Here is a 27,110-nt window from a genome sequence, read left to right as displayed (position 1 = left end):
TATTCTACCGTAGTCAGAGAATCACCTGCAATGCACTCCCTCAGAGTTACCTCTGGACTCCCCTAAGAATCAATCTGTGGCCCCCACCTAGTTCTCATCTATATGCTACCCATCGGTGCTATCATCTGAAAACATATCAGGTTCCACATTGATGCTGACATCACTCAGTTCTATCTAACCACCACCTCTTTGGACCCCTCAGAAGTCTTTGATTTGTCATACTGCTTGTCTGACATCAAATACTGGATGAGAAGTTTCCTCCAACTAAATATTGGGAAGACTGAAGCCATTGTTTTTGGTCCCCGCCACAAACTCCGCTCCCTCACCACTGCTTGCATCCCTGGCAAATTAAAAAGGTACTGTGCATTGAAAAACTGCCCATACACAGCAACAAATTTTCTCTACTTCTGCCTACTTCTACTACATTGCTCGACTCTGACCCTGCTGCTGAAACCCTCATCCATGTCTTTGTAACCCTTAGACTTGACTATTTCAATGTTGTTCTGGCCAGCAAGTTGCTTGCTGACCTTCTCTGGTTGCTCTGCCAACAATGCATCAATTTTAGAATCCTTATCCTTGTTTTCAAATCCCTCCATGGACTCTCCCCTCCCTATCTCTGTAACTTTCTACAGCCCTATGAATCTTTGAGATCTTGCACTCTTCCAATTTTGGCATCTTGTACATGCCCAATTTTAATCACTCCACCATTGGGGCTGTGCTTTCAACTGCCTCAACCCTAAGCACTGGAATTCCCTCCCAAAAACTCTGTCTCTCTTCTTCTCTCTCCTCTTTTAAGATGCTCCTTAAAATCTACCTTGGTGGTCAAGCTTTTGGTCATCTGTCTTGCTATCTTCTTCTGTGGATTGGTGTTTTTATTGATATTGCTCTTACTAAATGACTTGAAACGTTTTACTATGTTAAATGCGTTACATAAATGTATTGTTGAATAAGGGAGAAAATATCAACAATTGCACTTGGAATTTTTATCCGTTTTAAAAAAGATGAAGGTGAAATTGTGTCTTTCAAATTAACTTGAAGAATTTCTACTGACAGATGTGCACTGGAGCATTTTGATAAAAACAACAACTGAAATAGGGGGGAAAATAAAGGGATGCACAGCAAACAAGAAATAAATCCTGAGGTCCTTTAAAACTGCTACAGCCGAAGAATGGAACATTGTGCAAGAAAATAGTTGCTAGAAGTCCCTAGCTTGAATGCAGGAGAGTGTCCGTGAGGAAACCACCATAAAGGAAAATGATTACCAAAGGTACAGCAGTTGCTGAAGCAACCCACCAACCACGATGTTATAAATTGTCACAACCACTCCCCATGGCCATAATCTGCATTAACCCTGTAATTTCCACTCATATTAATAACCCCCCCCCTGACCCTACCATATACTGACAGAAAATTTCAACCATCCTCTTCCTTGCTTCCCCATTTTGCTCCTTCTCCTTGCCCCCTCAACTCTCTCCCCACACTATCTGCCCTTCTTTATCTCTGTCTCTTCCCTTTCTGCACCCTTCCATCTGTCTCCTTCCTCACTCTCACTTCTACTCTAATTCAGTTATTTCCCACACTCTAACCCCACTTGACCTAAATTCTACATATGGTCTTGACTGCTAAGTGCAATGCTATGGAAGATCGACAAGTATTGAAAAAATTGGAGACAACAACCAAAGCACAAGATCTGGAAAACAGTTTGCTATATTTAGTCCTTATGCTTGTATATAGGATTTAACTGCTATGGGGTTGAATTACTGCGGGGATTCTCCTTTTTGCTGGCCATATATTTGGCAGAAGACCTACAGAAACCTAAGTAAATTACTCAGACGATTTTCCATGCTACAACGGACAAGTGGAAAATCCCCAACAGAAATTCGACTGCTACGATCTTTTAATCAGTGCATTTCACAGTTATGTTGTTTGACATTGTGAGATGGGTTCCTACCTGTTGTTTGGGCATCGCCACCGATCTCCACTTTCAAGATATGCAAGGAGGCACCAAAGTTTGGCTGACAACAGAAGGGAGATAATATTATTACAAAATGCCAGAATTATTGGGAGAGAACAGAAACAGGACTTTCATTGCACCACTCTTTTGTTTCATTAATTAATGAAGGCTGCTGCAAAACAACTTGCATTTATGTAGTACCTTTAATATATAAAAAAACTTCATAAATGTAAATTGACATCAAGCCACGCAGAGAGAAATTAAGAATGACTGACAGGTGAGTTTTGAGAAGGCTTTTAAAAAGGAGGATAAAGTATTGGTGAAGTGAAGGGATTAGGGAAAAAGTGCTACCATTTGGAGTACAAAAGCACCAGTAACTGCCAAATTAATTTCTCAGTAGCAAAAATCATTTGTCTAAATCCAAAAATGAAAAACATACACAGAAGTTTCATAGATATTGCATGATGTGTAGTTAAAACCAGCTTGCAAAAGCCCGTATATGAAACTCCCAAAATGCAGGACCACAATGCAGTGGAGCTGATACTCTAATTTTTCAATCTTTTTACTATTAAAACAAATCTAAAGCTTCTATTTAAAGGGGCTTCTGATCACAATAAGGCTTAGAAAAAGACAGCTACACACTCTACAGCATCATGGGAAAAGAGAGAAGGCGCCATCATACTGAACAAAGATATTTGTTTACATACATAACCCCCATCCAACATAGCGAGTTCCAATTTCAGCCAAGCTCCTGAAGAACTCCGTGAACACCAGTTCCCGTTTTTTTTATTAAAACGCTTCTCGTTACTCACATATGGCTTTGCAAGAATACTTGAAGCTTTTCTACAACAATGAATGCACTTTCTCCAATCCTAAATTGTTCAACTATGACTTTGAAGTTCTGGAACATTAGTAAGAATCCCAAAAAGCTACTCATCAAGGATGGGAATGGCACATTTTAGAACAGCACCGCTGGAGTTTATTTCTGTCTTTATAAATGTAGTCAACAAAAAAGTGCTTCTCAGATCTGTATAAATGAAAGATTGATGGAGAGATTGGGTTGGTCAAAGCACATCAATTCTGCTCAAACACAGAGTAAGGGAATTCCATTTGATACTATTACTTCAACTTATAGGCAAAACAAAGGTTCCTGTCGAGAGCTCCTGATAACCTAAAGGGAAGTAAATTCTGTCACCCAAAACAATGAAGTGTAGTGTCAGAGATAAGCATGTCTTAGTAATTGATTCCTTTAGACCACAAGTGTTGTGACCGACTTGCTTTTATAGTATCCATGCATGCAAGAGGTACAAGGAGAAATTTGACCATCAGATATTAATGGGCTAGGGGAAAGTCCACTTTTACTTGTTTTGACCAAAGTAACTATATCAACTATAACAGTTTATTACTAAATGATAAATGTTTATGCCAATATGCAAGGCCACTGGTTTGCTATCTTTATAGAAAAATGAATGGAATCCTAAAGACCAAGTAAAAACCCAGAATCTCACATTGTAAAACTGAATCTTACTTATTCAGTTACAATAAAAATCATTGGCTTGCCAACATAGATTAATGGCCATGTTCACTTATATGCTCCATTAGTTTAAATTTCAAACCTTACTGTTTTTAACCTAAATTGGAAACACTTCAAAAGGGTGAAATCCTCTAGTCAAATATGAAATTACATTTCATTTTAATTATTAGATTTCTAATCTGCTTTAGCTTGCCCCTATACAATTAAGACAGCAGATAAAGATAGATTTGAATGCAAGATGTAAATGTGCCAATGCTTGAACATTGAGTAATCAATTTCATTTGAAGACGTGAAAATTGGTTTCAACACACCACATCACAATACAGTGGTCATTTCAGTGATGTGGGATGTTTTCATCGGTGTGCACCAAAACTCATCACTTCACATTTTCTGAGAGCAAGCCAACTGACCTCCTAGGTTACTTTGACTAATACCATGGCCACTCAAAATGCAGGGCCTCTCTCATTGGAAGCATGCACACAGGTCTGCTTTTGCAAAACAAAAAGTACACGCGCAGTATTGATGCATCCACTTATTGTTTACCAGAAGCCACCTAGCAAGCATTATATTCTTGCAAACAGTTGCTCCATTATAGCTTTCAATCAGGCAGTACTGTGTTTAATCATGATGTTCAATGATAAATGTCAACTCCTCTCTTCGCCCAGCCAGGAGAAATGTGTGTGCACACATTAATACAAATGTGCAGAGCTCCACTATAAATGGACTGAATGCACAGATGGGATCTTTAACCACTTGGTTTGACACTGCACTATAGTTACACCCTGTAAAAGCAAACCAAAGCAGCATAAATAGATCCTTACAGTACCAAAGAGAAAAGTGGCCAATAGTATTACTATACTTAGATAGATAGATTGTTAAACATTGGGAACATAGCTATGCTCTCAGTGTCAATGCTAAAACATTCCAATAGATTTGTTTGAAGGTAATTCCTACCTTAAATAAATAGTCCAAGATCTGGCTGCGATATGGCTCTGGGTAGTTCACAAGAAGTCGGGAAGTTGCCTAGATAAAATAAATTCTACAATTCTCAATGACTATACAAAAAAACCTCTGAAATTTAATGCTCAGATAATTCAATGTCCAGGTTACTGCAATTAGAACATTTTACAGTACATAATTATTGCTCAACGTAAGAGTCAAAGTAAGCAGCACTGAATAGGCAATTTATAGGGTCACCTGCATAATAGTATTTAGCTGCTGTTCTGAAAAAAGTTCCACATCCAAAATATAGACTTGCCTATTCTCTCCACAGAAGCTAACAGCTGCTTTTCCAGCAATTTCTGCTTTTATTTCAGATTTCCAGCATCTACAATACCTTGTGTGTTTAGGTGCCATTAGCTCATAAATGCTGCAGCCAAGTTTAACATATGAACATACGACTCAGGAGCAGGAGTAGGCCACTTGGCCCTTTGAGCCTGCTTCACCATTCAATAAGTTCATGGCTGAACTGATTATTCCACATTTTCATATACCCCCGATAACCTTCCACCCCCATGCTTATCAAGAATCTATCTGCCTCTGCCTTAAAAATATTCAAAGACTCGGCTTCCAACGCCTTTTGAGGAAGAGAATTCCAAAGACTCACGACCCTCTGAGAAAAAACATTTCTCCTCATCTCTGTCTTAAAACAGTGACCCCCTAGTTCTAGTTTCTCCCACAATGGGAAACATCCTTTCCACATCCACCCTGTCACGATCCTTCAGGATCTTATGGCCGAAGTTTTACGCCGCCCCAGCGGGTCGGATGGTGGGAAACGGCCTACCCGCCCGAGGCCAATCAAGACCCTTAACTGGCCACTTAAGGGCCCTAGCCCACCTCCAAGGGTATTTTACCTGTGGCAAGCGGGTGTGCTGGGGACGTGAAAGACCGTCCAGCAATAGCTGCCGGCCTTTCCACGCCCCGGGGAGGGCATGGTAGTCGGACACAGGGTGCCCGATTGAGGGCCGCCCCCGCCTCCCAACCCGCCCCTGGGATCCAAGACGGTCCCCCTACCCCCAAACGACCAGGGCATGACCGATCCCCCTGGTGAGACGACCAAACTTACCCACTCTCTCGGGTCCTTGGCGTCAGCTGGGCTGCAGTCCCAGCAGTGGCCGCTGCTCCCGGTAGGGCTGTTGAGACTAAAAGCTACCAGCCCGCTGATTGGCCGGCAGCTCACTGAGGCGGGACCACCTCCCTCAAGTGGGTAGAAGTCCCGTCTTGGGACAATTAAAGCCTGGGGATCCGTAAAATATGGGACGGATCCCCGGGCTAAGCGGAAGTGGGTTCGTCACCGACATTTATGTCGGAGTCTGGCTCCCGTCTGCCCACTGTAAAATTCCAGCCGATGTGTTTCAATCAAGTCGCCTCTTACTCCTAAATTCCAGCAGATATAAGCCTAGCCTGTCCAATCTTTCCTCATAAGACAGCCCGTCCATTCCAGGTATTAGTCTAGTAAACCTTCTCTGTACTGCCTCAAACACATTTGCATCCTTCCTTAAATAAGGAGACCAGTACTGTACATAATACTCTAGATGTGGTCTCACCAATGGTCTGTATAGCTGAAGCATTATCTCCCTACTTTTGTATTCAATTCCCCTCATGATAAACAATAACACTCTATTAGCTTTTTTAATTACTTGCTGTACCTGCATACTAACCTTTTGCAATTCAAGCACTAGTACACCCAGATCCCTCTGCATCTCAGAGCTCTGCAGCCTATCATTTAGATAATATGCTTCTTTTTTATGCTTCCTGCCAAAGTGGACAATTTCCCACTTTCCCACATTATACTCCAGTTGCCAGGGCTTTGTCCACTCACTTAATCTATCTAGATCCCTTTGTAGCCTCCTTATGTCCTCTTCACAAGTTATTTTCCTACCCATCTTTGTGTCATCAGCATATTTAGCAACAATACCTTCAGTCCCTTCATCTAAGTCATTTTTATAAATTGTAAAGAGTTGAGGCCCCAGCACAGATCCCTGTGCCACCACCACTCATTACATCTTGCCAACCAGAAAATGACCCATTTATGCCTCCTCTCCGTTTGCTGTTAACTAACCAATCTTTTATCCATGCCAATCTGTTACCCACTACACCATGAGCTTTTGTTTTCTGCAATCACCTTTGATGTGGCACCTTATCAAATGCCTTCTGGAAATCTAAGTACAATATATCCACCTTTATCCACAGTACATGTAACTCCTTCAAAGAACCCCAATAAATTGGTTAAACATGATTTTCCTTTCACAAAACCATGTTTTTTGAGAGATACAGCACTGAAACAGGCCCTTCGGCCCACCGAGTCTGTGCCGACCATCAACCACCCATCTATACTAATCCTACACTAATTCCATATTCCTACCACATCCCCACCTGTCCCTATATTTCCCTACCACCTACCTATACTAGGGGCAATTTGTAATGGCCAATTTACCTATCAACCTGCAAGTCTTTGGCATGTGGGAGGAAACCGGAGCACCCGGAGGAAACCCACGCAGACACAGGGAGAACTTGCAAATGCTACACAGGCAGTACCCAGAATTGAACCCGGGTCGCTGGAGCTGTGAGGCTGTGGTGCGAACCACTGCGCCACCCATGTTGACTCTGCCTGATTACCTCGAATTTTTCTAAGTGCCCTGCTATAACGTTTAATAATAGCTTCTAACATTTTCCCTATGACAGATGTTGAGCTAACTGGCCTGTAGTTTCCTGTTTTCTGTCCCCCTCCCTTTTTGAATAAAGAAGTTATATTCGCTATTTTCCAATCTAACGGAACCTTCCCCGAATCTAGGGAATTTTGGAAAATTAAAACCAATGCATCAACTATCTCACTAGCCACTTCTTTTAACACCCTAGAATGAAGTCCATCAGGGCCCGGGGAGTTGTCAGACCGCAGCTCCAACAATTTATTCAGTGCCACTTCCCAGGTGATTGTAATTTTCTTGAGTTCCTCCCTCCCTTCCATTTCCTAACTTACAGCTAATACTGGGATGTTACTTGTATCCTCTTTGGTGAAGACCGATGCAAAATATCTATTCAATTCATCTGCCATCTCCTTATTATCCGTTATTAATTCCCCAGACTCACTTTTTATAGGACCAATGCTCACTTTGTTAACTCTTTTTAGAATATCTATAGAAACTCTTACCATCTGTCTTTATATTTCTAGTAGCTTTCTCTCGTACTCTAATTTTACCTTCCTCATCAATCTTTTAGTCATTCTTTGCTGGTTTTTATATTCTGTTCAATCTTCTGACCTGCCTCCCATCTTTGCGCAATTATATGCTTTTTCTTTAAGTTTGATACTATCTTTAACTGTTTTAGTTAACCACGGATGACGGGTCCCACCCTTGGAATTTTTCTTTCTCGTTGAAATGTATCTATTCTGTGTATTCTGAAATATCCCCTTAAATATCTGCCACTGCATCTCTATTGACCTATCCCTTAACCTGATTTGCCAGCTCACTTTAGCTCGCTCTGCTTTCATGCCCTCATAATTGCCCTTATTTAAGTTTAAAATACTAGTCTTGGACTCACTCTTCTCTCCCTCAAACTGAATGTAAAATTCAATCATATTATGATCGCTGCTACCTAGGGGCGTCGTAACTATGAGGTCATTAATTAATCCTATCTCGTTGTGCAATACCAGGTGTAGTAACACCTGCTCTCTGGTTGGCTCCAGACGTATTGTTCCAAGAAATTATGCCGAAAACATTCTATGTACTCCTCATCTCGGCTACCTCTGCCCATCTGATTTTTCCAGTCTATATGTAGGTTAAAATCCCCCATAATTATCGCTGTACCTTTCTGACAAGCTGCCATTATTTCTTCCTTTATACCTCACCCGACAGTGTAGTTAATGTTGGTGGCCTGTACAATACTTCTTGTCTTTATGATTTCACATCTCTACCCCAACTGCTTCTACATCCTGGTCTCCTGAACAGGTCATTCCTCTCTATTGCTCTAATACAATCATTAATTAACAGGCTACCTTTCCACCTTTTCCTAGCTTCCTGTCCTTCCTAAATGCCATGTACCCTTCAATATTCAGGTCCCAATCTATGTCGTCCTGCAGCCATGTCTCTGTAATGGCTATCAGATCGTACTTATTTATTTCTATTTGCGCTCTCAGTTCATCTGTTTTGTTTTGAATGTTATGTGCGATTTAGTTGTGTCCTTTTATAATTTTTGTAACCTCTAGCCTTATCTGTTGATTTACTCTTAGATTTGTATGCTCTGTCCCTTCCTGTCACAGCTTGTTTATCATTTCCCATATTAATACTTTTCTCACTTGCCTTGTCTCTACTCCTTGATTTACCATATCTTCCCAAATTTGATCCCTTGCCCCCATTATTCAGTTTTAAACCCTCTCTTCTTCCCTAATTATGCTGCTCGCTAGAACACCGGTCCCAGCACGGTTCAGGTGTAGACTGTCCCAACGGTAGAGCCACCATTTTCCCCAGTACTGGTGCCAGTGCCCCACAAACCAGAACCCACTTCCACCACACCAGTCTTTGAGCCATGCATTAATTTCTCTAATTTTATTTGTCCTATGCCAATTTGCACGTGGCTCAGGTAATAATCCAGAGATTATAACCTTTGAGGTTCTGCTTCTTAATTAAGCTACCAAGCACAGGCTGGATGGGTACTGTCAAGATATAGGAGTCACTGCCACCTGTCTTTCTGGGTTTTAATATGTTTTCATTCATTTATCGCTCATGAAATTGTCACTTTTATTAAGCTTATTGATTGTCTGCAAAATCAGTCATTTTAACCAGTTTTCTGCAATGAAAACCAACGCCCCACTCAAAATATGCAATTGGAAAAAAAAACATCTTGCATTTTACAATGCACTCATCGGGTGAATTTAATGCCATTGGCGGTGGTCCCGACAGCGCCATTAAGTGGGGGAACACTGCTGCGCTCATTTCTGGGAGTCACAGCATGATTCTATGCCCATCAGGCAATTATCTGCCCTTGCTGTCTGCAGGCCCTCCATGGCCACAGGTTGCCCGATCAGGAGGCTTTCCGCATCCTCCAAGCCTGCAAGGAGGCCGCCAGCTTTTACTGGGCGGTCTCCCCATGTGGCAAAGGACTCCCCCACCCCTAGCACTGCTGGTAAAATACCAATGGCAGGAAGAGGCCCTTAAATGGCCACTTATGGGTTTCAATTGGCCTCTGGGCTCAAGGATCGTCCTCGATCTTCCCTGCCCCTTATTAAATTGGACAGAGTCAGGAAGACGATGGGCACTCCAACCACCCCCCCACTTTCCCTCCCAATGCTATGCCGCTCCCTGCCTCACTACCTGCTCCCCAGATTAAATTCTGCCCATCACATACAAGACATCATCTTGAAGCACTTTACAGTAAAAGAGTACAAGAGACCCTAACATAGGGAAAGGGAGAGCTAGTGCACACGCTAAGATAAGGCAGCAAAGACACAGAGTTGGTAGTGTAACTCAGTTCTACCAGCTGCACTATGCAAATCAATTTGAAACTGGTAACTGTAATATAATAGCCCAGATTTTGCAGTCAGTGGCAAATGTACAGTGCTCACCATTCATTATGCTTATACTTGCTCACAGAATTTCTGTTAGCTTTGATACTGCGATTTGCAGTTATCAGACAGTCAAAGCAGTGCCTTCGTCAGAGGATCTGTGACCTGTGTCCTGTGTAAACAGGGCAGGCAACAATGTGTATCTCTTCAACCAGACTGAAGAAATCGACTGAGGTTAATTCAGGAAGTGGAAGTTAGAATACTTAGTTCAGTGCCAAATCATGCACAGAAAGCAAAATAAAGACAGCGAAAGATGGAATTGAGAGATAAAAGAGACTGAAAGCAAAAGTTAAAAAATCTCCTGCTATAATTAAAAGCTGAAGAGATGAAACAGCACACTTATAAAGGTTAATTTTCAGTGCCAGAAAGGTTGTTTGCCAGTAATTAAGACTTAATTAAGACACCATTAAAAATTAATTTAGGCCAATCTTTTGCAATAGGTAGAATGGTGAGACTCAGTGTTCAATGTTATAATGGAGCAAAAACTTTTTCTGGCGTGTTTTGTGGGCATCTAGTGGGTAAGTACCACAACTTCATGCCCTTCATGTCTTTGAATGCTGAGTAACGCACCAAGGCTCCTTAGACAGCACCTTCCAAACCCGCGACCTCTACCACCTCGAAGGACAAGAGCGGCAGATGCATGGGAACATCACCACCTGCAAGTTCTGTCCAAGTCACACACCATCCTGGCTTAGAACTATATCGCCGTTCCTCCACTGTCGCTGGGTCAAAATCCTGGAACTCCCTTCCTAACAGCACTGTGGGTGTACCTACCCCACATGGACCGCAGCGGTTCAAGAAGGCAGCTCACCACCACCTTCTCAAGGGCAATTAGCGATGGGGAATAAATGCTGGCATAGCCAGTGACACCCACATCCCATGAATGAATAAAAAAAAAGTCTCTCATGGCGATACTGTTATAGCAAAGCACGTGGAGGAGCAGGGTGGTTGATCGTCTTGACCTCTGCTTTTAACCGCACGTGCGGTCGCTGGAACTTGCTGACCGGGTTATTCCTGAATAAGGATGAGCGCTGATCGCCTCACTATTATTCTGACTGCAAAAGCTGGGCCAATGGTTCAGCATTGCAGTGCGGGAGTAAAACCTTTGAAAGAAACAACCTGCCCTGCGCAATTGTTTCTTTAGGGCATTTGTCAAAAGAACCAAGGACGACATGAGGAATCTTTTTTTTAAACACAGCGAATTGGAATGCGCTGCAGGAAGCAGATCCAATAAGAGAAAAACTTGCATTTCACAAACACCTGACATCTCAAAGCGCTTTAGAGCAAATGATGTACTTTTAAAAGTGCAGTCACAATTGTAATGCAGAAATCGCAGCAGCCAGAACAGTAATATAAAAGCAAAATATTGCAGGTGCTGGAAATCTGAAATAAAACAGAAAGTGCTGGAAATACTCATCAGATCTGGCAGCATCTGTGGAGAGAGAAACACAGTTAAAGTTTCAGGTCTGTGTTCTTTCATCCAAGCCCCAGCATGTGTACAGCAAACTCCCACAAACAGCACTGTGATAATGACAGGATAATCTGTTGTTGTGATGTTGATTGAGAGATCACCAGGGAAATTCTACAATAAAAGCAAAATACTGCAGATGCTGGAAATCTGAAATAAAAACAAAGTGCTGGAAATACTCAGCAGGTTAGACAGCATCTGTGGAGAAAGAAGCAGAATTAACGTTTCAGGTCTGTGACCTTTCATCACAACCAGGAAAACTCCCCTACTCTTCTTCAAAATCTTTTACATCCACCCAAGCAAGCAGATGGGGCATCAATTTCAGGCCTCATCCAAAAGAGGACAGCTCTTAGTACTCCACTGGAGCATCAAAGACTTGCAGGTTGATGGGTAAATTGGCCACTGTAAATTGCCCCTAGTGTAGGTAGGTGGCAGGAGAATGGCGGGGATGTGGTAGAGAATATGGGGGTTCATATAGGATTAGTATAACTGGGTGGTCGGCACAGACTCGGTGGGCTGAAGGGCCTATTTCAGTGCTGTATCTCTAAATAAAAATAAGCTCTGATTTTAGTGCTCAAGCCCTGGACTGGGACTTGAACCGGGAACATTCAGACTCAGAGAAGAGAGTGCAACCAACTGAGCCACAGCTGACACTAATATTAATAAAGAGCAGGGGAGGAAGACTAATCGGATGGCTGCACCAATGAGCAAGCACAGACACGACGAGCCGAACGGCCTCTTCCCTGTTGCGCCATTCTACGAAGGGTGGATCCACCGAGCAATTGGTACTCACCCCGCCACCGCTCAAGCCGCCGATGCCGTCAAACTCCGCGCCCAGGCCTCCTTCGTCATCCAGGACGTAGACGGCGGTCCCCAACAGCGGCAGCAGGGCAATGACAGTGGCCCAGAGCAGGGGCAGCGACAGAGTGCTGGCCCGGGGCTGCAGAGCGCTGGTAGCGCGGGCCGCCGCAGCCATGGTTACAGAACCCAGCAGCCGGTCAGCTGATCGCAGCCGTCACAATGGAGAGGGAGGAGAGCCGGCAGACGCTGCCAGTATTCCAATGGGTGGGAAAGCAGTACTTCAGCGGTAATAAGTATCCTGATTGAAGGTGACAGTGCAACAATAGTGATTCGTCTGTGTGCTTTCGTAACTGTTGGGCAATCAGCTTTTCTCTTGTTCTAAATTAACACAGTGATCCCGGGCACTCACAACTTCTTCCGCCTCTGATGACAGAAGCAGTTTATGGTTGTGAAACATACTCCGAGGTTCAAATTCACAGACCAGCCAAATTAAAGACTACTTCCTCAGGTTAAAGACTGAACCATGAACGCTAGAATTGCAACAGCACAGAAACAGACTATTCGGTCCAACTACTTCACACAAGCCTCCCTCGACTATATATCTCCTCCCAACTCTGCCTCCATAGCCCTCTATTTTCCTGTCCCTCATGTTAGCACCAAGCCTCTCCTTAAATGCATCAATTTTATCTGCCTCAACCACTCCACGGTTGGCATCCTTCCATCTACGAAAGATGATGGGCATGCAGCAAACAATCCATTTAGGTGGGGTGTTCTCTCGTGGTGCACCTTTGCTGATGGCTATGAAGGCCAATCTTTGAGAGGCACGTTCTGTCACATGCCACGCATGACGCTGCCAAGTGACGCTGTGAGTTGTTGTTTTTGACATTGGCGCCTGTTGTCAAGCTGCTGTAGTAATTGGTCATCATGCTACTGTACACCAGTCAACAGGATGTGTCACCATTTTCCTCTTTTGCCAGCTCCTGACTTCCAGGTACGAGAGTCGACATTTAGGGCCTTCATGTCACGCTTACAAACAACCTTGAACCACTCCATATGGCAGTGAATTCTACATTCTCACCACTCCTTAAAGAAATTCCTTTTTAATTCTTCATTTTATTTGACCTTATTTTATCCTCCTTGTTCTGGACTCACCCCACCTATAGAAATCGTTTTAGAACTTTCTGCAGTGCTTCAGTAAGCTTTTTGTATTATGAAGACCAGACCTGCATACAGTGCTCCCAAGTGTGGTCTAACCAAGGTTCAATATATATTTAACATTGCCTTCCTGCTTTTATATTCTATTCTTTTAGAAAATGATGGCATAGTAAATCATATGTCCAAATTTGCTGATGATACAAAGTTACGCGGCATTGTAGACAGTCCAGATGATAGCAAAAAATTGCAAAGAGATATTGACAGATTAGGTGAGTGGGTAAAACTGTGGCAGATGGATTTCAATGTGGGCAAGTTTGAGGTTATCCATTTTGGACCAAAAAATGATAGAGCAGGATACTTTCTAAATGGGAAGAGGTTAAGTACAGTGGATGTCCAAAGAGACTTGTGGGTTCAGGTGCATAGATCTTTAAAATGCCACGAGCAAGTGCAGAAAATAATCAAAAAGGCTAATGGAATGCTAGCCTTTATATCCAGAGGATTGGAGTATGAAGACACAGAGGTTATGCTGCAGCTGTACAAAACCCTGGTTAGACCCCACTTGGAATACTGTGAGCAGTTCTGGGCACCACACCCTAGGAAGGATATATTGGCCTTGGAGGGAGTGCAACGTAGTTTATAAGAATGATACTTGGACTACAGGGGTTAAGTTATGAGGAGAGATTACACAAATTAGGCCTGTTTTCGCTAGAATTTAGAAGGTTAAGGGGTGATCTGATTGAAGTCTTCAATATATTAACAGGAAAAGACAGGCTTGATAAAGATAAACTATTTCCACTGGTTGGAGATTCTAAAACTAGGGGGCATAGTCTAAAAATTAGGACCAGACCATTTAGGAGAGATGTTAGGAAGCACTTCTTCACGCAAAGGGTGGTAGAGGTTTGGAACTCTCTCCCACAAACAGCAGTTGAAGCTAGAACAGTTGTTAATTTTAAATCTGAGATAGATAGATTTTTGTTAAGCAAAGATATTAAGGGATATGAGCCAAAGGCAGGTATATGGAGTTTGGCCGCGGATCAGCCATGATCTCATTGAATGGTGGGACAGGCTCGAGGGGTTGAATGGCCTACTCCTGTTCCTATCTTCCTATGTTCCTAAAAGAACCTTAGTACTCTTTCTTGTGCCATCAATTTGTTTGGCAATTTATGTATCTGTATTCTCATGTCTCTTTGCTTCTCTACCCCACTTAGTTTCTGAATTTCCAAGGAATAGATGGCCTCCTTATTTCTTCTACAAAAACAACCTCACAGTTCACTATATTGAATTTTATTTGCCATTTATATGCTCCTTTTGCAAGCCTGTCGGCCTCTTCGTTTGATGCATCCTTCACATTATTAGCTATATTACCCAATTTGCTATGATCTGCAACTTTTGACAACAGTATTTCCTCCTATTTACCTCCAAATTCTGAGTCTAATTCATTTATACATGCGGTGAACAATCCTTGTCCCAGCACATATCCCTGTGAGCACCACTTCCCACTTCTGCCAGAACTCTGTTTCATAGCCATCTTTCAACCCATTCTTCCACTCGCCCTGACTGCCACATGCCTTGACCTTTGTCATGGGTGTATTATATGGCAGTTTACCAAAGGCGTACTTCCTGAAAGTCCATGTACACCATATCCACTACATTACCTTTCCATTATTTCTTCAGAGAATTCAGCAAAACTAGTCAAACATGACATTCCTTTATAGAAATTCATGTTGACTATTTTTTTATATCTTGTTCATGTTTTGTTGGTTGATCTTTTAGCAGAACTTTGCAGAAACTTCCAGTTTTGGTCAAATCAATAAAATGAGATGAAATTCCTTAATCGAAATTGAAGGATTTCAGCTGGAGTTACTTTATCAAAGTCAAAGTTTGAAAAAAAGGAGTCATAGAGTGTTAACTACCAATATTCTTTGCATCTGATAGTGCCAATATATCACCACGCCTGACAACTCTTACATTTAAGTAGTTCTAAAGCATTACATAAAATCACAGAATTGTTATAGTGCAGAAGGAGACCATTTGGCCCATCGTGTGCACTGGCTTTCCTAATGAGTATTTCACCTGGTGCCACTGCCCCATCTTCTCCCTGTAACCCTGCACATTAGATTAGATTTTTTTTTAGATTAGAGATACAGCACTGAAACAGGCCCTTCGGCCCACCGAGTCTGTGCCGAACATCAACCACCCATTTATACTAATCCTACACTAATCCCACATCCCCACCTGTCCCTATATTTCCCTACCACCTACCTATACTAGTGACAATTTATACTGGCCAATTTACCTATCAACCTGCAAGTCTTTTGGCTTGTGGGAGGAAACCGGAGCACCCGGAGAAAACCCACGCAGACACAGGGAGAACTTGCAAACTCCACACAGGCAGTACCCGGAATCGAACCCGGGTCCCTGGAGCTGTGAGGCTGCAGTGCTAACCACTGCGCCACTGTGCCGCCCTTTTGTCATGAGATGACAAAAAAAATTCCAATCAGTTCTTGCAAGTCCTTTTCATATAACAGTCTAATTCTCTTTTGAATTCTTCAATTGAACCAGTCTCCACCACACTCAGTTCGTGCATTTCAGACCTTAACCACTTGCATGAAAACGTTTTTCCTCATGTCACTTTTGCTTCTTTTACCAATTACTTTAAATCCATGCCTTCTTGTTCTTGATCCTTTCATGAGTGGGCCTTGGAGGGAGTGCAACTGTCCCCTAAATCTTCTCCTACTGACACTTGATCCACTTGGCCCACCTCATTCCCAAAAACCAGGTCTAGCAGTGCCTCCTTTCTCATTGGACTAGAAACATACTGTTGTAGAAAATTTTCTTGAACACACTGTAGGAACTCTTGCCCCTCACTGCCCATTGCATTACTACTATCCCTGTCTATGTTTGGATAACTAAAGTCCCCCCTTATAACTACCCTAAATGTACAGCACAGAAACAGGCTGTTCTGCTAAACTAGTGTATGCTAGTGTTTATGCTCTTCATAAGCCTCCTCCCACCCTACTTCATCTAACTCTTTCAGCATATTCTTCTATTCCTTTCTACCTCATTTACTTATCAAGCTTCCCCTTAAAAGCTTTATGCTATTTGCCTCAACTACTCCATGTGGTAGCAAGTTCCACACTCTAACCACTCTTGGAGAAAAGACATTTCTCCTGAATTCCCTATTGGATTTATTGATGACTATCTTACATTTATGACCTCTACTTTTGGACTCACCCTCAATTGGAAACATCCTCTCTTTGTCTACCTTGTCAAACCCATTCATAATCTTAAGGACCTTCATGAGGTTATCCCTCAGCCTTCTCTTTTTTGGAGAAAGGAGCCCCAGCCTGTTCAATCTTTCCTGATAGTTGTTCAAAACTTGCAAAAAAATACAGTATTTTCCTCACTATACCAATATTTTGACAGCTTTTACAGTGCATTTACATTACTGAATTAACATTCAGAATTTTACATTCTGTATAACATTCAATTGCAGTGGTCTATTGAAAGGAATGGTCTGAGATAGACATCTACAATTCAGCAGAAATCTGTTTTTCAGATCCAAAAGGTATTCAACATTTGTCATGTCTCATGTCCTGGATCACATGTACATATGTCTGAACATTTTATCTCATTGTTTTGTCTGACCGTGTACTTGCAATGCCTCTGTTAGTGCAAATCTTCAGCTGGTCATTAAAGAGACCACTTATTTTTGGCGAATATAATTTAGTGACTCTCTTTTCAACTTGGCTTCTTTTGGAAGGCATCCCCAAAGTAGTCTGGCTGGGATCAAAACTTGATGGAGTATCCTTCTGCTGCTTGCTGCTTATGCATGCTCCAGCAAGTTTTATGTCACCACTTTCCGGTTTCCAATTACTTAAAAAAAAATCTTGGAGCTCTGTTCATGGGTTCCATTGTAAACTGAACCCTAAACTGTGGTTGTTCTCTGTTATCTGTTGCGTGTTCTTGTTTTTCCTTGAGTATCTTCATTATCAGTCATGTTTTTCTTCTGATTTTCTCACTCTTCTTGCTAACTTGGTATTTTGATAAGCCAGAGAACAAGATGTTTCTTCTCTTTGAATAGTTTAATTATCTGTAATTTTGGATGTCTTCCTCAGTGTTTGTTCTAGCTCATGGGGTATCTTGATAAATCAGAGAACAAGATAGAGTTCTTGGCCGTGTAATTACATGGCTGTTCTGACAAACTCCAGCTGTAAATCCAACGGCTGTCCACCAGCATGGTCACATATTTGGCTGGGCCTTGCGCCAATGTTTTTAGGATGGTCTCACAGGGACTAAGATTCTGCTAGCCCTTAAAAGCTGTTGCTGTAAATGGGAAGGCTCAAAAGCATAGACTCTTGAAACCAGGCATTTACACTTCTAAACCCTCAGTCGGGTTTCAGGGTACTATCAGCGCAGGCTTTGCCTAATCTCGCTTTTTTCTCAGCCCCTGCATCTTAAAGTTCAGCAAACAGGGAAACTGTTCCTTGACATCGACCACTTGCTTTCTGCATTACTGCTACAGCAACTTGCACTTATGTAGTGTCTTTAACATGAAACAACATATCAAAGTGCTTCATAGAAAAGAAAAGGAACCTTTGCAATGAGGGGCGAGGGATGATACAAGATGCAATTGAAAACTTAACTAAAGGGATAAGTACATTTTTTAAAGGCAGGACAAAGGTAGAGAGCTGGAGAGGTTTGAAAAGGGAGACCCAGAGATTAGGGTTGAGACTGAAGGTGGAATGGAGGAAGGGAGTTGTAGAGGAGGCCAGAGTAAGATAATGAAAGGGGAGGCAGGAATAGGGAAGAACAAGACCATGGAGAAGATTTTAAATTCATTTGACTGGGGAATTGGGGTCAGTGTAGATCAGTAAGGATAGGGCTGATGGGTGAACAGGACTTAGTACAGGACAGGCTGTGACAGTAGAGTTAAGGTCAATTTCGAGTTTGTGCAAGGTAAAGGCCAAGAGGCCAGCAAGAAGAACAACAGCAAAGTTGAGTCTAGAGGTGATGAAGGCATGCATAAGAGCTTGGGTGGCAGTCGGGGTAAGATTAAAGCACAAACAAGTAATGTTACAGTGGTGGAAGTCAGTGATCTTGATAATGGATAGGAAATGGTGTTTCAGGCTCAACATTGAATCAAAAAGGATGCTGAAGCCACATGCAGCTTACTTCAATTGGAGGAAGCAACTCGGGATGGGGGTGGAGGCATGGTAAAGTATTTGCTGGGGGTCATCAGCAATATCTTTTTTTATTCATTCTCAGGATAGGGACAACATTGGGAATGCCACATATATTGATTATCCCTAGTTACCCTGAGAGGTAGTGGTATGCCTTCTACTTGAAGCACTGCATTGCTTGTAATTATGCTGCCCCTCAATAGTGTTCCAGGATATTGAGCCAATGACAACAACAACAACTTGCATTTATATAGTGCCTTCACTGTGGTAAAATATTCCAAGGTGCTTCACAGGAACGTTATCCAGAATGGTTTGTGACTTGAAGGGGAACATAGAGACAATGGTGTTTGTCTTTTCAATGTTCAGTTAGGCGATGCTCTGATTCATCCATCAGATGTATGACTTACTGTCAGACATACAGTCTGACACACGGAGGTGATTTTGGGATCAAATAGGGAGCAAGGGTTGATTTGTTGTTAACATACATGTGGAAGCTGGTTCAGTATTTATGGGCAGCTTACAGATGAGGGAACCTAGATTAGGATCTTTGGGGAATCGAGAGTGGCCATGAAGGGTCTGGTGGAGTAGCCATTTCTGGAGATGTGCTAGCTGTACTGTGACAGGAATGGAACCAAGTAAAGGAACTAAAGAACTGGTGATGGAGCTAGGTGACCTGATTGACAAAGTTGAACACTGTAGACATGCTGAGGAAGTTAATATGCAATAATGGTTGTTGTTAATGAAACCATCATTGATGATTTTGACCAGGGCATTGTCAGTGCAGTGGGTGGGGTGCAAAATGGACTGGAGAGATTTGAACAGGCAGTTGTGGGAAAGACGAGCATGCAGCTGAAAGGTGACTACACATTTATTGAGCTTGGACAAGAAGGGTAGGGTTGAGATTGAATAATATTTAGAGATGATAGACAGGTCAAGAGTGGGTTTTTTGAGGAGTGTAATGCTGATGGCTTAGAAAGGGAGAGGGACAAGGACTTGTACCTGCAGATCTAATTACGACTATAGCTGGTCACCAGGATGTCTACGAGTGTAGAACAGCTTGACTTGTTCTATAGTTTGCCTTCCTACTTTTTAGGAAAATGGCTTGCATCCATTCAGCACCTTCTCAAGACTGAGACCAACCAACTCTGGATACACACCAATTCTTGCCTCTCTGTACTTCAGTACACTGGCATAACAATCCTGTTTTCAGAGTGGTTTAAGTTTGTAATAAGTGACTGAATACCATAAATATTGAATACAGGATCATATTTCGATATTCCCACCTGTATTACAGCCATGATAAGAATGATTTTCACTTTTCACCTCTCAACTGAGGGGAGACAGTGGGTTGGATTTTACGGTGGGCAGGGGGACCCATCTGCCTGCTTCCGCCAGGCCTGGGAATCCAGACCGGATTTTACAGTCCCCAGGCCCTTAATTGGTCTTGGACGGGACATCCACTTCATTGACACAGGAAGTCCTGCCTAATGGAGCTGCTGGCCAATCAGTGGGCCGGAAGCTCTTAGTCCCTACAGCGCTACCGGGAACGGTGGCCAATGCTGGGGCTACACCCAGCTGCAGGAGAAAGATGATGGCCGGTCCCGAAAAGAGGTAAGTTTTTGGGGCCTCACCGGGGACAATTGGTCAGGCCTCGGCGAGGCAAGGTGGGGGGAGCGGGGGGGGGGGAGCGTGTTGTGCATTGAAGGCGGTTAAGGCTTTGGGGGCAGGCCTCTGTGGGCACAGGGTGCCCAATCAGGAGGGCCCCCCCAGCCGGCCAGAAGGCCACCTACTTTTATCAGGCAGGTTTTCTGAGGCCTCAGCCACTCGCCAGCCAAACATAAGATCCCCATGGCTGCAGGCAGAGGCCCTTAAGTGGCAGTTAATTGGCCATTTAATGGCCTTGATTGGCCTGGGACACGTGGACCGTTTCTTGCTGCCGCCGCCCCGCATAAATTGGCAGTGGAGGTGGGAGCAGGTCGGGAAGGGCCTCCCAGCCTCCCACTCCATTTTACGCCCCCCACCCCCAGTCTGCTCTTTTGGGAGGTGTAAAATTCCGGCCAGTTGTGTTTTAACTGTCGAGCATTTTAATGGTGAAAAAACAGACAAATGACAGGCTTTCCCGTAGGTTTCAAGGAAGATAAATGTTTATTGAACAATACCCCAAAATATTCACCACTTCACCCACTCACACACACATGCACACACAAAAGAAAAGAGATTAAAAGATAGCATGCATTTAGGTCTGATGGTTTTAATAAAAGAGTTTGTTGTGAAACCTTGTTTGTTCCCCCGGGAGGAAGATTTAAAAATGGATTAGGCCAGTTTTTCCTTTATCCTGGTTCACTAATATCCAACTTTGGGAAGTTTCAGGTGGACGGATGCTTTGCTGCAGACTTCCTTGGTTAAATCTCAGTCACAGTTCAATGGAAAAAGTCCTGCTACAATTTTTCAGGTAGGGAGTATCATAGCCACCTTTCATCTCTGCCTCAAGGTAGCTTAAAGACGGTATTCTGGCAGCATCCTTCTTCTTGCTGGATGGGTTTGTCTTCCTTATGACTTCTGGTTTTCTGGCTTTCTGCACAGAAAATGTCTCTTATTACAACTCCTTATCAGAGACTTGGCTTCTGTCAGGTGACCAAAGCTTCTCCCCCATTGTGTTTTCATAAATGGTGTTAGATGGTGTGGCCATTGTTAGACAATGGGTTTGGATGTTGCTCATCTCTATGCCATCTAGATAAAGTGGTGTTTTTTCACACCCTTCATCCTGAGTCTGGAGTCTCCATGTCTGCAAAGTCATTGTTAGCCCAACTTGTTCAAGAGGGGTAGCAATTAACATTGATTGGGCTATTTACATTCCTAATGTTTCTTCAACACTTGGCCAAACATGATGATTGGTTCAGGGTTCCAGCAGTTGCCATGTGTACTCGCAGTACAGGAGAGATCACCTGACCTCTTACTCCATCTTGTTTTGCAGCAAAAGGTGTCTGTTTTGAGTTCAATTCTTCAGTTCATTTTATAGTTCATAATTTCTCCTTGTGTGAGCATGACACCTGTAACAAGCAAAGAAACAAATAGGCTGCAACACAGTTCATATGATACAGCACAGAAGGAAGCCATTCAGCCCATTGTGCCTGTGCCGAGAAAAAGTATTGGAGAAACTTGAGGGACTAAAATCTAACAAGTCCCCAGGACCAGGTGGCCTCCACCCTAGGGTTCTAAAAGAGATAGCTGCAGAGATAGTGGATGCGCTGGCTATGATTTTTCAGAATTCCTTAGATTCAGGAATGGTCCCGTCAGATTGGAAGTGGGCAAATGTTGCAGCGCTTTTCAAGAACGGAGGGAGAGAGAAAAAAGGGCACTACAGGCTAGTTAGCCTAACATAATTCATTGGGAAAATGCTGGAATCTATTATTAAGAAAGCCTTAACAAGGCACTTAGAAAAGCACAGTATAATTAGAACAAGACAACATAGTTCTACCGGAGGGAAATCCGGGTTGATAAATTGATTAGAGTTTTTTGAGGATGTAATTGGTAGGGTAGATAAAGGGCAACCAGTAGATGTAGTATGTATACCTGGATTTCCAAAAGGCATTTGATAAGGTGCCACATAAAAAATTAATAGGCAAGATAAGGGCTCATGGTGTTGGGGGTAATATATTAGTGTGGATAGAGGATTGGTTAACAGACAGGAAGCAGAGAAAGGGCATAAATGGGGCATTTTCAAGTTAGCAGGCAGCGAATAGTGGGGTGCCGCAAGGATCAGTGCTGGGGTCTCAGCTATTTACAATCTATATTAATGACTAGCATGAAGAGATTGAGAGTAATGTATCTAAGTTTGCTGATGATACAAAGCTCAGTGGAAAGGTAAGCTGCGGGGAGGACATAGAAAGGCAGCATAGAGATATAGACAGGTTAAGTGAGTGGGCAACAAGATGGCAAATGGAGTATAATGTAGGGAAGTGTGAAGTTGTTCACTTTGGTCATAAAAAAATTTAAAAGCAGAATATTTTTTAAAAGGTGTGAAACTGATCAGTGTTTGATGTTTAGAGAGACTTGGGGATACTCATACAAGGAACGCACAAAGTTAATGTCCAGGTGCAGCAGGCTATTAGGAAGGCAAATGGCATGTTGGTCTTTATTGCAAGGGGAGTGGAGGACTAGGAATAAAGAAGTCTTACTAAAATTGTACAGGGCTTTGGTGAGACCATACCTGGAATACTGTGTTCAGTTTTGGTCTCCACATTTAAGAAAGGGTAAACTGGCACTGGAGGCGGTGCAGCGAAGATTTACTAAATTGGTCCCTGGGCTGGGGGGGTTGTCCTATGATGAGAGGCTGAGTAAGTTGGGCCTATATTCTCTGGAATTTAGAAGAATGAGAGGCAATCTAATTGAGAGATACAAGATTCTGAAAGGGCTGAATCGGGTAGAAGCTGAAAGATTGATTCTGCTAGTCAAGGAATCTAGAACGTGGGGGCCGTCTCAGGATAAGGGGGAGATGAGGAGGAATTGCTACACTTGGAGGGTTGTGAATCTTTGGAATTCTCTACTCCAGAGGGTTATGGATGCTCCATCATTGAATACATTTAAGGCTGGGATCGATACAGTTTTGGTATCGCAGGGAATCAAGGGTTATGGGGAGCGGGCAGGAAAGTGGAATTGAAGCCCAAGATCAGCCATGATCGTATTGAATGGCGGAGCAGGCTCGATGGGCCATATGGTCTACTTCTGCTCCTATTTCTTGTGTTCTTGTGCCTTGTTAGGTGACAAGTTCAAGTTGTATATTTTGGGGCCTCTAAAAGTACATCACTTTCAACTAATATTTTGTTTTAATTCATGTTTCTTTTTCCACTAACTGCTATTATTAGACAGGGTCCTAGCACAAATAGCAGAGATCACCCAATTGGACTGCTTCTTCATTAAGCAATTGTGTTTTCTCCATTTGGTCATTCCTACTGTGCTGGTGGCATCAGGACTGTATACTATTCATGATTCAAACTTGGGAGCATTTAGCTCGTCCATTACTCATTACTATGGTGATGTTGCTGTACTGTGGGCCTGTGTTTTCACTAAATTGCTCCATTGTAATATCACCACAGATGATTTTATAATTCCAGCACACTGTACCATTGTGGTCCTATTGCAGATTATAGCTATATTGATGCTCTCTTTCGTCCCCCCAGGAGCTTGATAGTGCCTTTCAGACAATATTAAACAGCTTTTTTAATAGGGTATAACCGAAGTCCCCAAAGATTAAAACCATTAAGTGAACTCAAGCAGCAGATTGGTATTTAAATTTCAGCCAATGTGGATCTTGTGAGTAAAGGATTCAAGTACTCACAACTGCTAGTGCAATAATGGATCAGATAGAACTTTGATTAAATTGTGCTTATAATGTATCAACTCTAGTCCCACAAGTCAGCAGTTTCTCAATTTAAATATGTGGGGGATCAATGCCTGAGGAGAACATTCATAGAATCATAGAAAGTTTAAGACATAGTGTCATGCTAGGCCCCCACCTGCCAAGAATGAGGCACACTAATTTTGTCATGAACATTGATTTTAAGTTGTTACTGGAGTGAAGAAAGGACTTGTTAAGCAGATCAGCCGTGGCTGGAAAAGACATTTGCATATTAACAGACAGTGATCGGAAGGACAAAGGACCATTCCCTGACACATTCAAACCACAATGGAACTTGATCACCACGTATTGTGTGTAAGAGCAGCATTCCAGAGACTGCTAAGGTGACACAATCCAAGCCGTGGCCAGACCAGTTAGTTACATGACTAACCTGCATGGCAACCTGAGTTTTTCTGAATTGTACAAACAGTTTGAACAGGGAGTGTCTGTTCGCTCCTGGACTGAGAAGATCTCTCCTGTCTATTCCCATCTCTTTCTCACAAGCCTTTGAATCTGCTGAAGACACATGAACCCCAAGAGAGAATAGTCTCTTACAGTGAACAAGGTTTAAAAAGAATACTGGGCCCCAATGAAAGGCAAGATCTACCTACAATCAGGTTCTCTACAGTGAGCTCGAAGAACTATAACAAAAACTCTTCAGATATTGCCTCAAACTTTTCCATTTTCTTTTTCTTCTCTTTTCTGTCTCTATTTGCATATGTGTATTGCATATGCATGCTAGTGTGGGCGTGTCATGTATCTGTAGGCGTCAACCAAATTAGAGTTTAAGTTCAAGTTTAACAAATTTCAACTGTTCTTCTTTATACCTAAGAAAGCCTGTTTGTGTTGGTTTCTTTTCCTTATAATTGGAAAGCGGTGAACAAGGATTCACCAAAGTGGAGCTAAAAACATGGTGTGTTTAAAGTTAAACCCTGTGTAAGACCAAGTGAAGGCTGAGAGGGACCCCTAGACACCTTTCTCACTGGGTCGTACACACAGAAAGAGGTCACTTGGCCCATTGTGTCTGTGCCAGACGAAAAACTTTGACTAGATGATTTCTCTAAACGAATGCTATTTGAATAACTTATTTGGTATGTGTCATGTAACAGAAACAAAGGCATATAAAATGACATCATGAATGTACATGCTTTACTTTATACAAGTACATAATAATCTTTTCACTGAGTGCTATCGCTATTGGTCGTCTCTGATCATTATTACAAATTCTTTAAGTATATTTGTTGCAACATGTTATTTGCATTGATGAGAGAAAATATATACACCATGAGATATTGGTAATTTGTCGCAGAAGTTTATTTAGCAAACACAACTGTTCTATATTTCTTAACTTCTGTATTATGTACTTGAATGCCAATCTGATGTATAAGAGGGGTTGTTCAAACATTGGTCAGCTAGGATTGCTAATCTCTTAATTGTGCATAATTGTTTGATTATATGCAGGTGAAGGGTGTTAATTCGGGTCTTACTTGAGCACTTATAAGCAGACACTGACTGAGATTAATGGAGGGTTTTTAAGTGAGGAGCTCCATGTTTGCAATAAATGTGAAACTGAGTAAAGATAGTTTTCAGCATTATCCTTCCATATCAAGCTTTCTGGAGTTTAACAAGGGTAACCTGAAAGCTGCTGAATCAAATCTCTGTTCTGATGAAAGATCACTGACCTAAAATATTATAACACTATTTCTCTCTTTACAGATGCTGCCTGACCTACTGAGTGGTTTTCAGTATTTCTGTTTTTCCAAATGCTTGATTGTCCATCACTGGGACACCCATTATAAGCCCGGAAGTTCCTTAGCATGAAGTATGATAAACACAGTGTGGAAAGAAAAGTGCCAAAAACTTAACTGTCAACATCGCAATTGATGAATTTGCCACCCCATTGACCTTGACATCCCTTTATTTGTTGGGAATACCAATATCTTATCAAACTATGTTTCGTACCACTGTAAGGAGTTTAAACTAACACGTCTTGGTCTTTAACAATAGTCTTCATAGTTTTGCCAGTGGATTCTCTATTTGATGACGCATGCATCCTTCTGATAGTCAATGCATTCAACTTGCCACCTCTACTTCCAGCATATTTTAAATAATGAGATATTACTTTGTGTATCCAAACCACAAGAGGCTCAAGCCCCCCAGATAAAACTCCTCTGGTCAGGAAAGTGGTAGGTTAAAAAAAACATGTCTGATCATCATTGGATAAGCATTCAAATAAGGTAATTTTAAAAATTCTTTCACGGGAAGTGGGCATCGGTAGCTAGGCCGGCATTTATTGCCTATCCCTAATTGCCCTTGATAAGTGTTGGTGAGCACCATCTTGAACAGCTGCAGTCCTTGTGGTGCAGGTACACCCACAGTGTTGTTAGGAAGGGAGTTCCAGGATTTTGACCCAGCGACAGTGAAAGAATGGCGATATATTTCCATTCCAAGTCAGAATGGTGTGTGGCTTGGAGGGGAACTTGCAGGTGGTAGAAGTCGTGGGTTTGGAAGCTGATGTTGAAAGAGCCTTGTGAGCCTTGGTCTTGTAGATAGTACACACTGCTGCCACTGTGCGTCGGTGGTGGAGGGAGTAAATGTTTAAGATGGTGGATGGGGTGTCAATCAAGCAGGCTGCTTTGTCCTGGATGGTGTTGAGCTTCTTGAGTGTTGTTGGAGCTGCACTCAACCAGGCAAGTGGAGAGTATTCCATCACACTCCTGACTTGTGCCTTGTAGATGGTGGACAGGTTTTGGGGAGTCAGGAGTTGAGTTATTCTTGCAGAATTCCCAATCTCTGACCTCTGGTGCAAATGTAACTTGCCACTTATCAGCCTAAGCCTGAATATTGTCCAGGTCTTGCTGCATATGGACACAGACTGCCTCAGTGTCTGGGGAGTCACGAATGGTGCTGAACATTGTGCAATCATCAGTGAACATCCCACCTCTGACCTTGTGATAGAGGAAAGGACATTAATGAAGCAGCTGAAGATGATTGGGCCTAGGACACTACCCTGAAGAACTCCTGCAGTGATATCCTGGGACTGAAATGATTGACCTCC

The 27,110-nt window shown here is 42.5% G+C and overlaps 1 protein-coding gene across 5 annotated transcripts in view; it reads right to left on the bottom strand.

The window, feature by feature from the left end:
- The window catches only part of galcb (galactosylceramidase b), a 70,201-nt gene extending 57,486 nt beyond the window's left edge, over nucleotides 1-12,715 (bottom strand). Inside the window, exons 1-3 of one of the 5 annotated variants that reach the window (XM_068038723.1) lie at nucleotides 12,309-12,715; nucleotides 4,443-4,511; nucleotides 1,952-2,015 (exon numbers count right to left, since the gene is read on the bottom strand). In XM_068038723.1, coding sequence (XP_067894824.1) covers nucleotides 1,952-2,015; nucleotides 4,443-4,511; nucleotides 12,309-12,491 — 316 coding nt within the window. In that variant the 5' untranslated portion in view covers nucleotides 12,492-12,715. The remainder of the gene's footprint in view (nucleotides 1-1,951; nucleotides 2,016-4,442; nucleotides 4,512-12,308) is intronic. The other 4 variants (XM_068038725.1, XM_068038722.1, XM_068038727.1 and 1 more) reach the window with 4 other exon arrangements.
- Nucleotides 12,716-27,110: the final 14,395 nt, after the last annotated feature.

Source organism: Heterodontus francisci, chromosome 9, assembly GCF_036365525.1.
Source record: "Heterodontus francisci isolate sHetFra1 chromosome 9, sHetFra1.hap1, whole genome shotgun sequence".
NCBI classification, from domain to species: domain Eukaryota; kingdom Metazoa; phylum Chordata; class Chondrichthyes; order Heterodontiformes; family Heterodontidae; genus Heterodontus; species Heterodontus francisci.
This window is presented reverse-complemented; position numbering and strand designations above follow the sequence as displayed.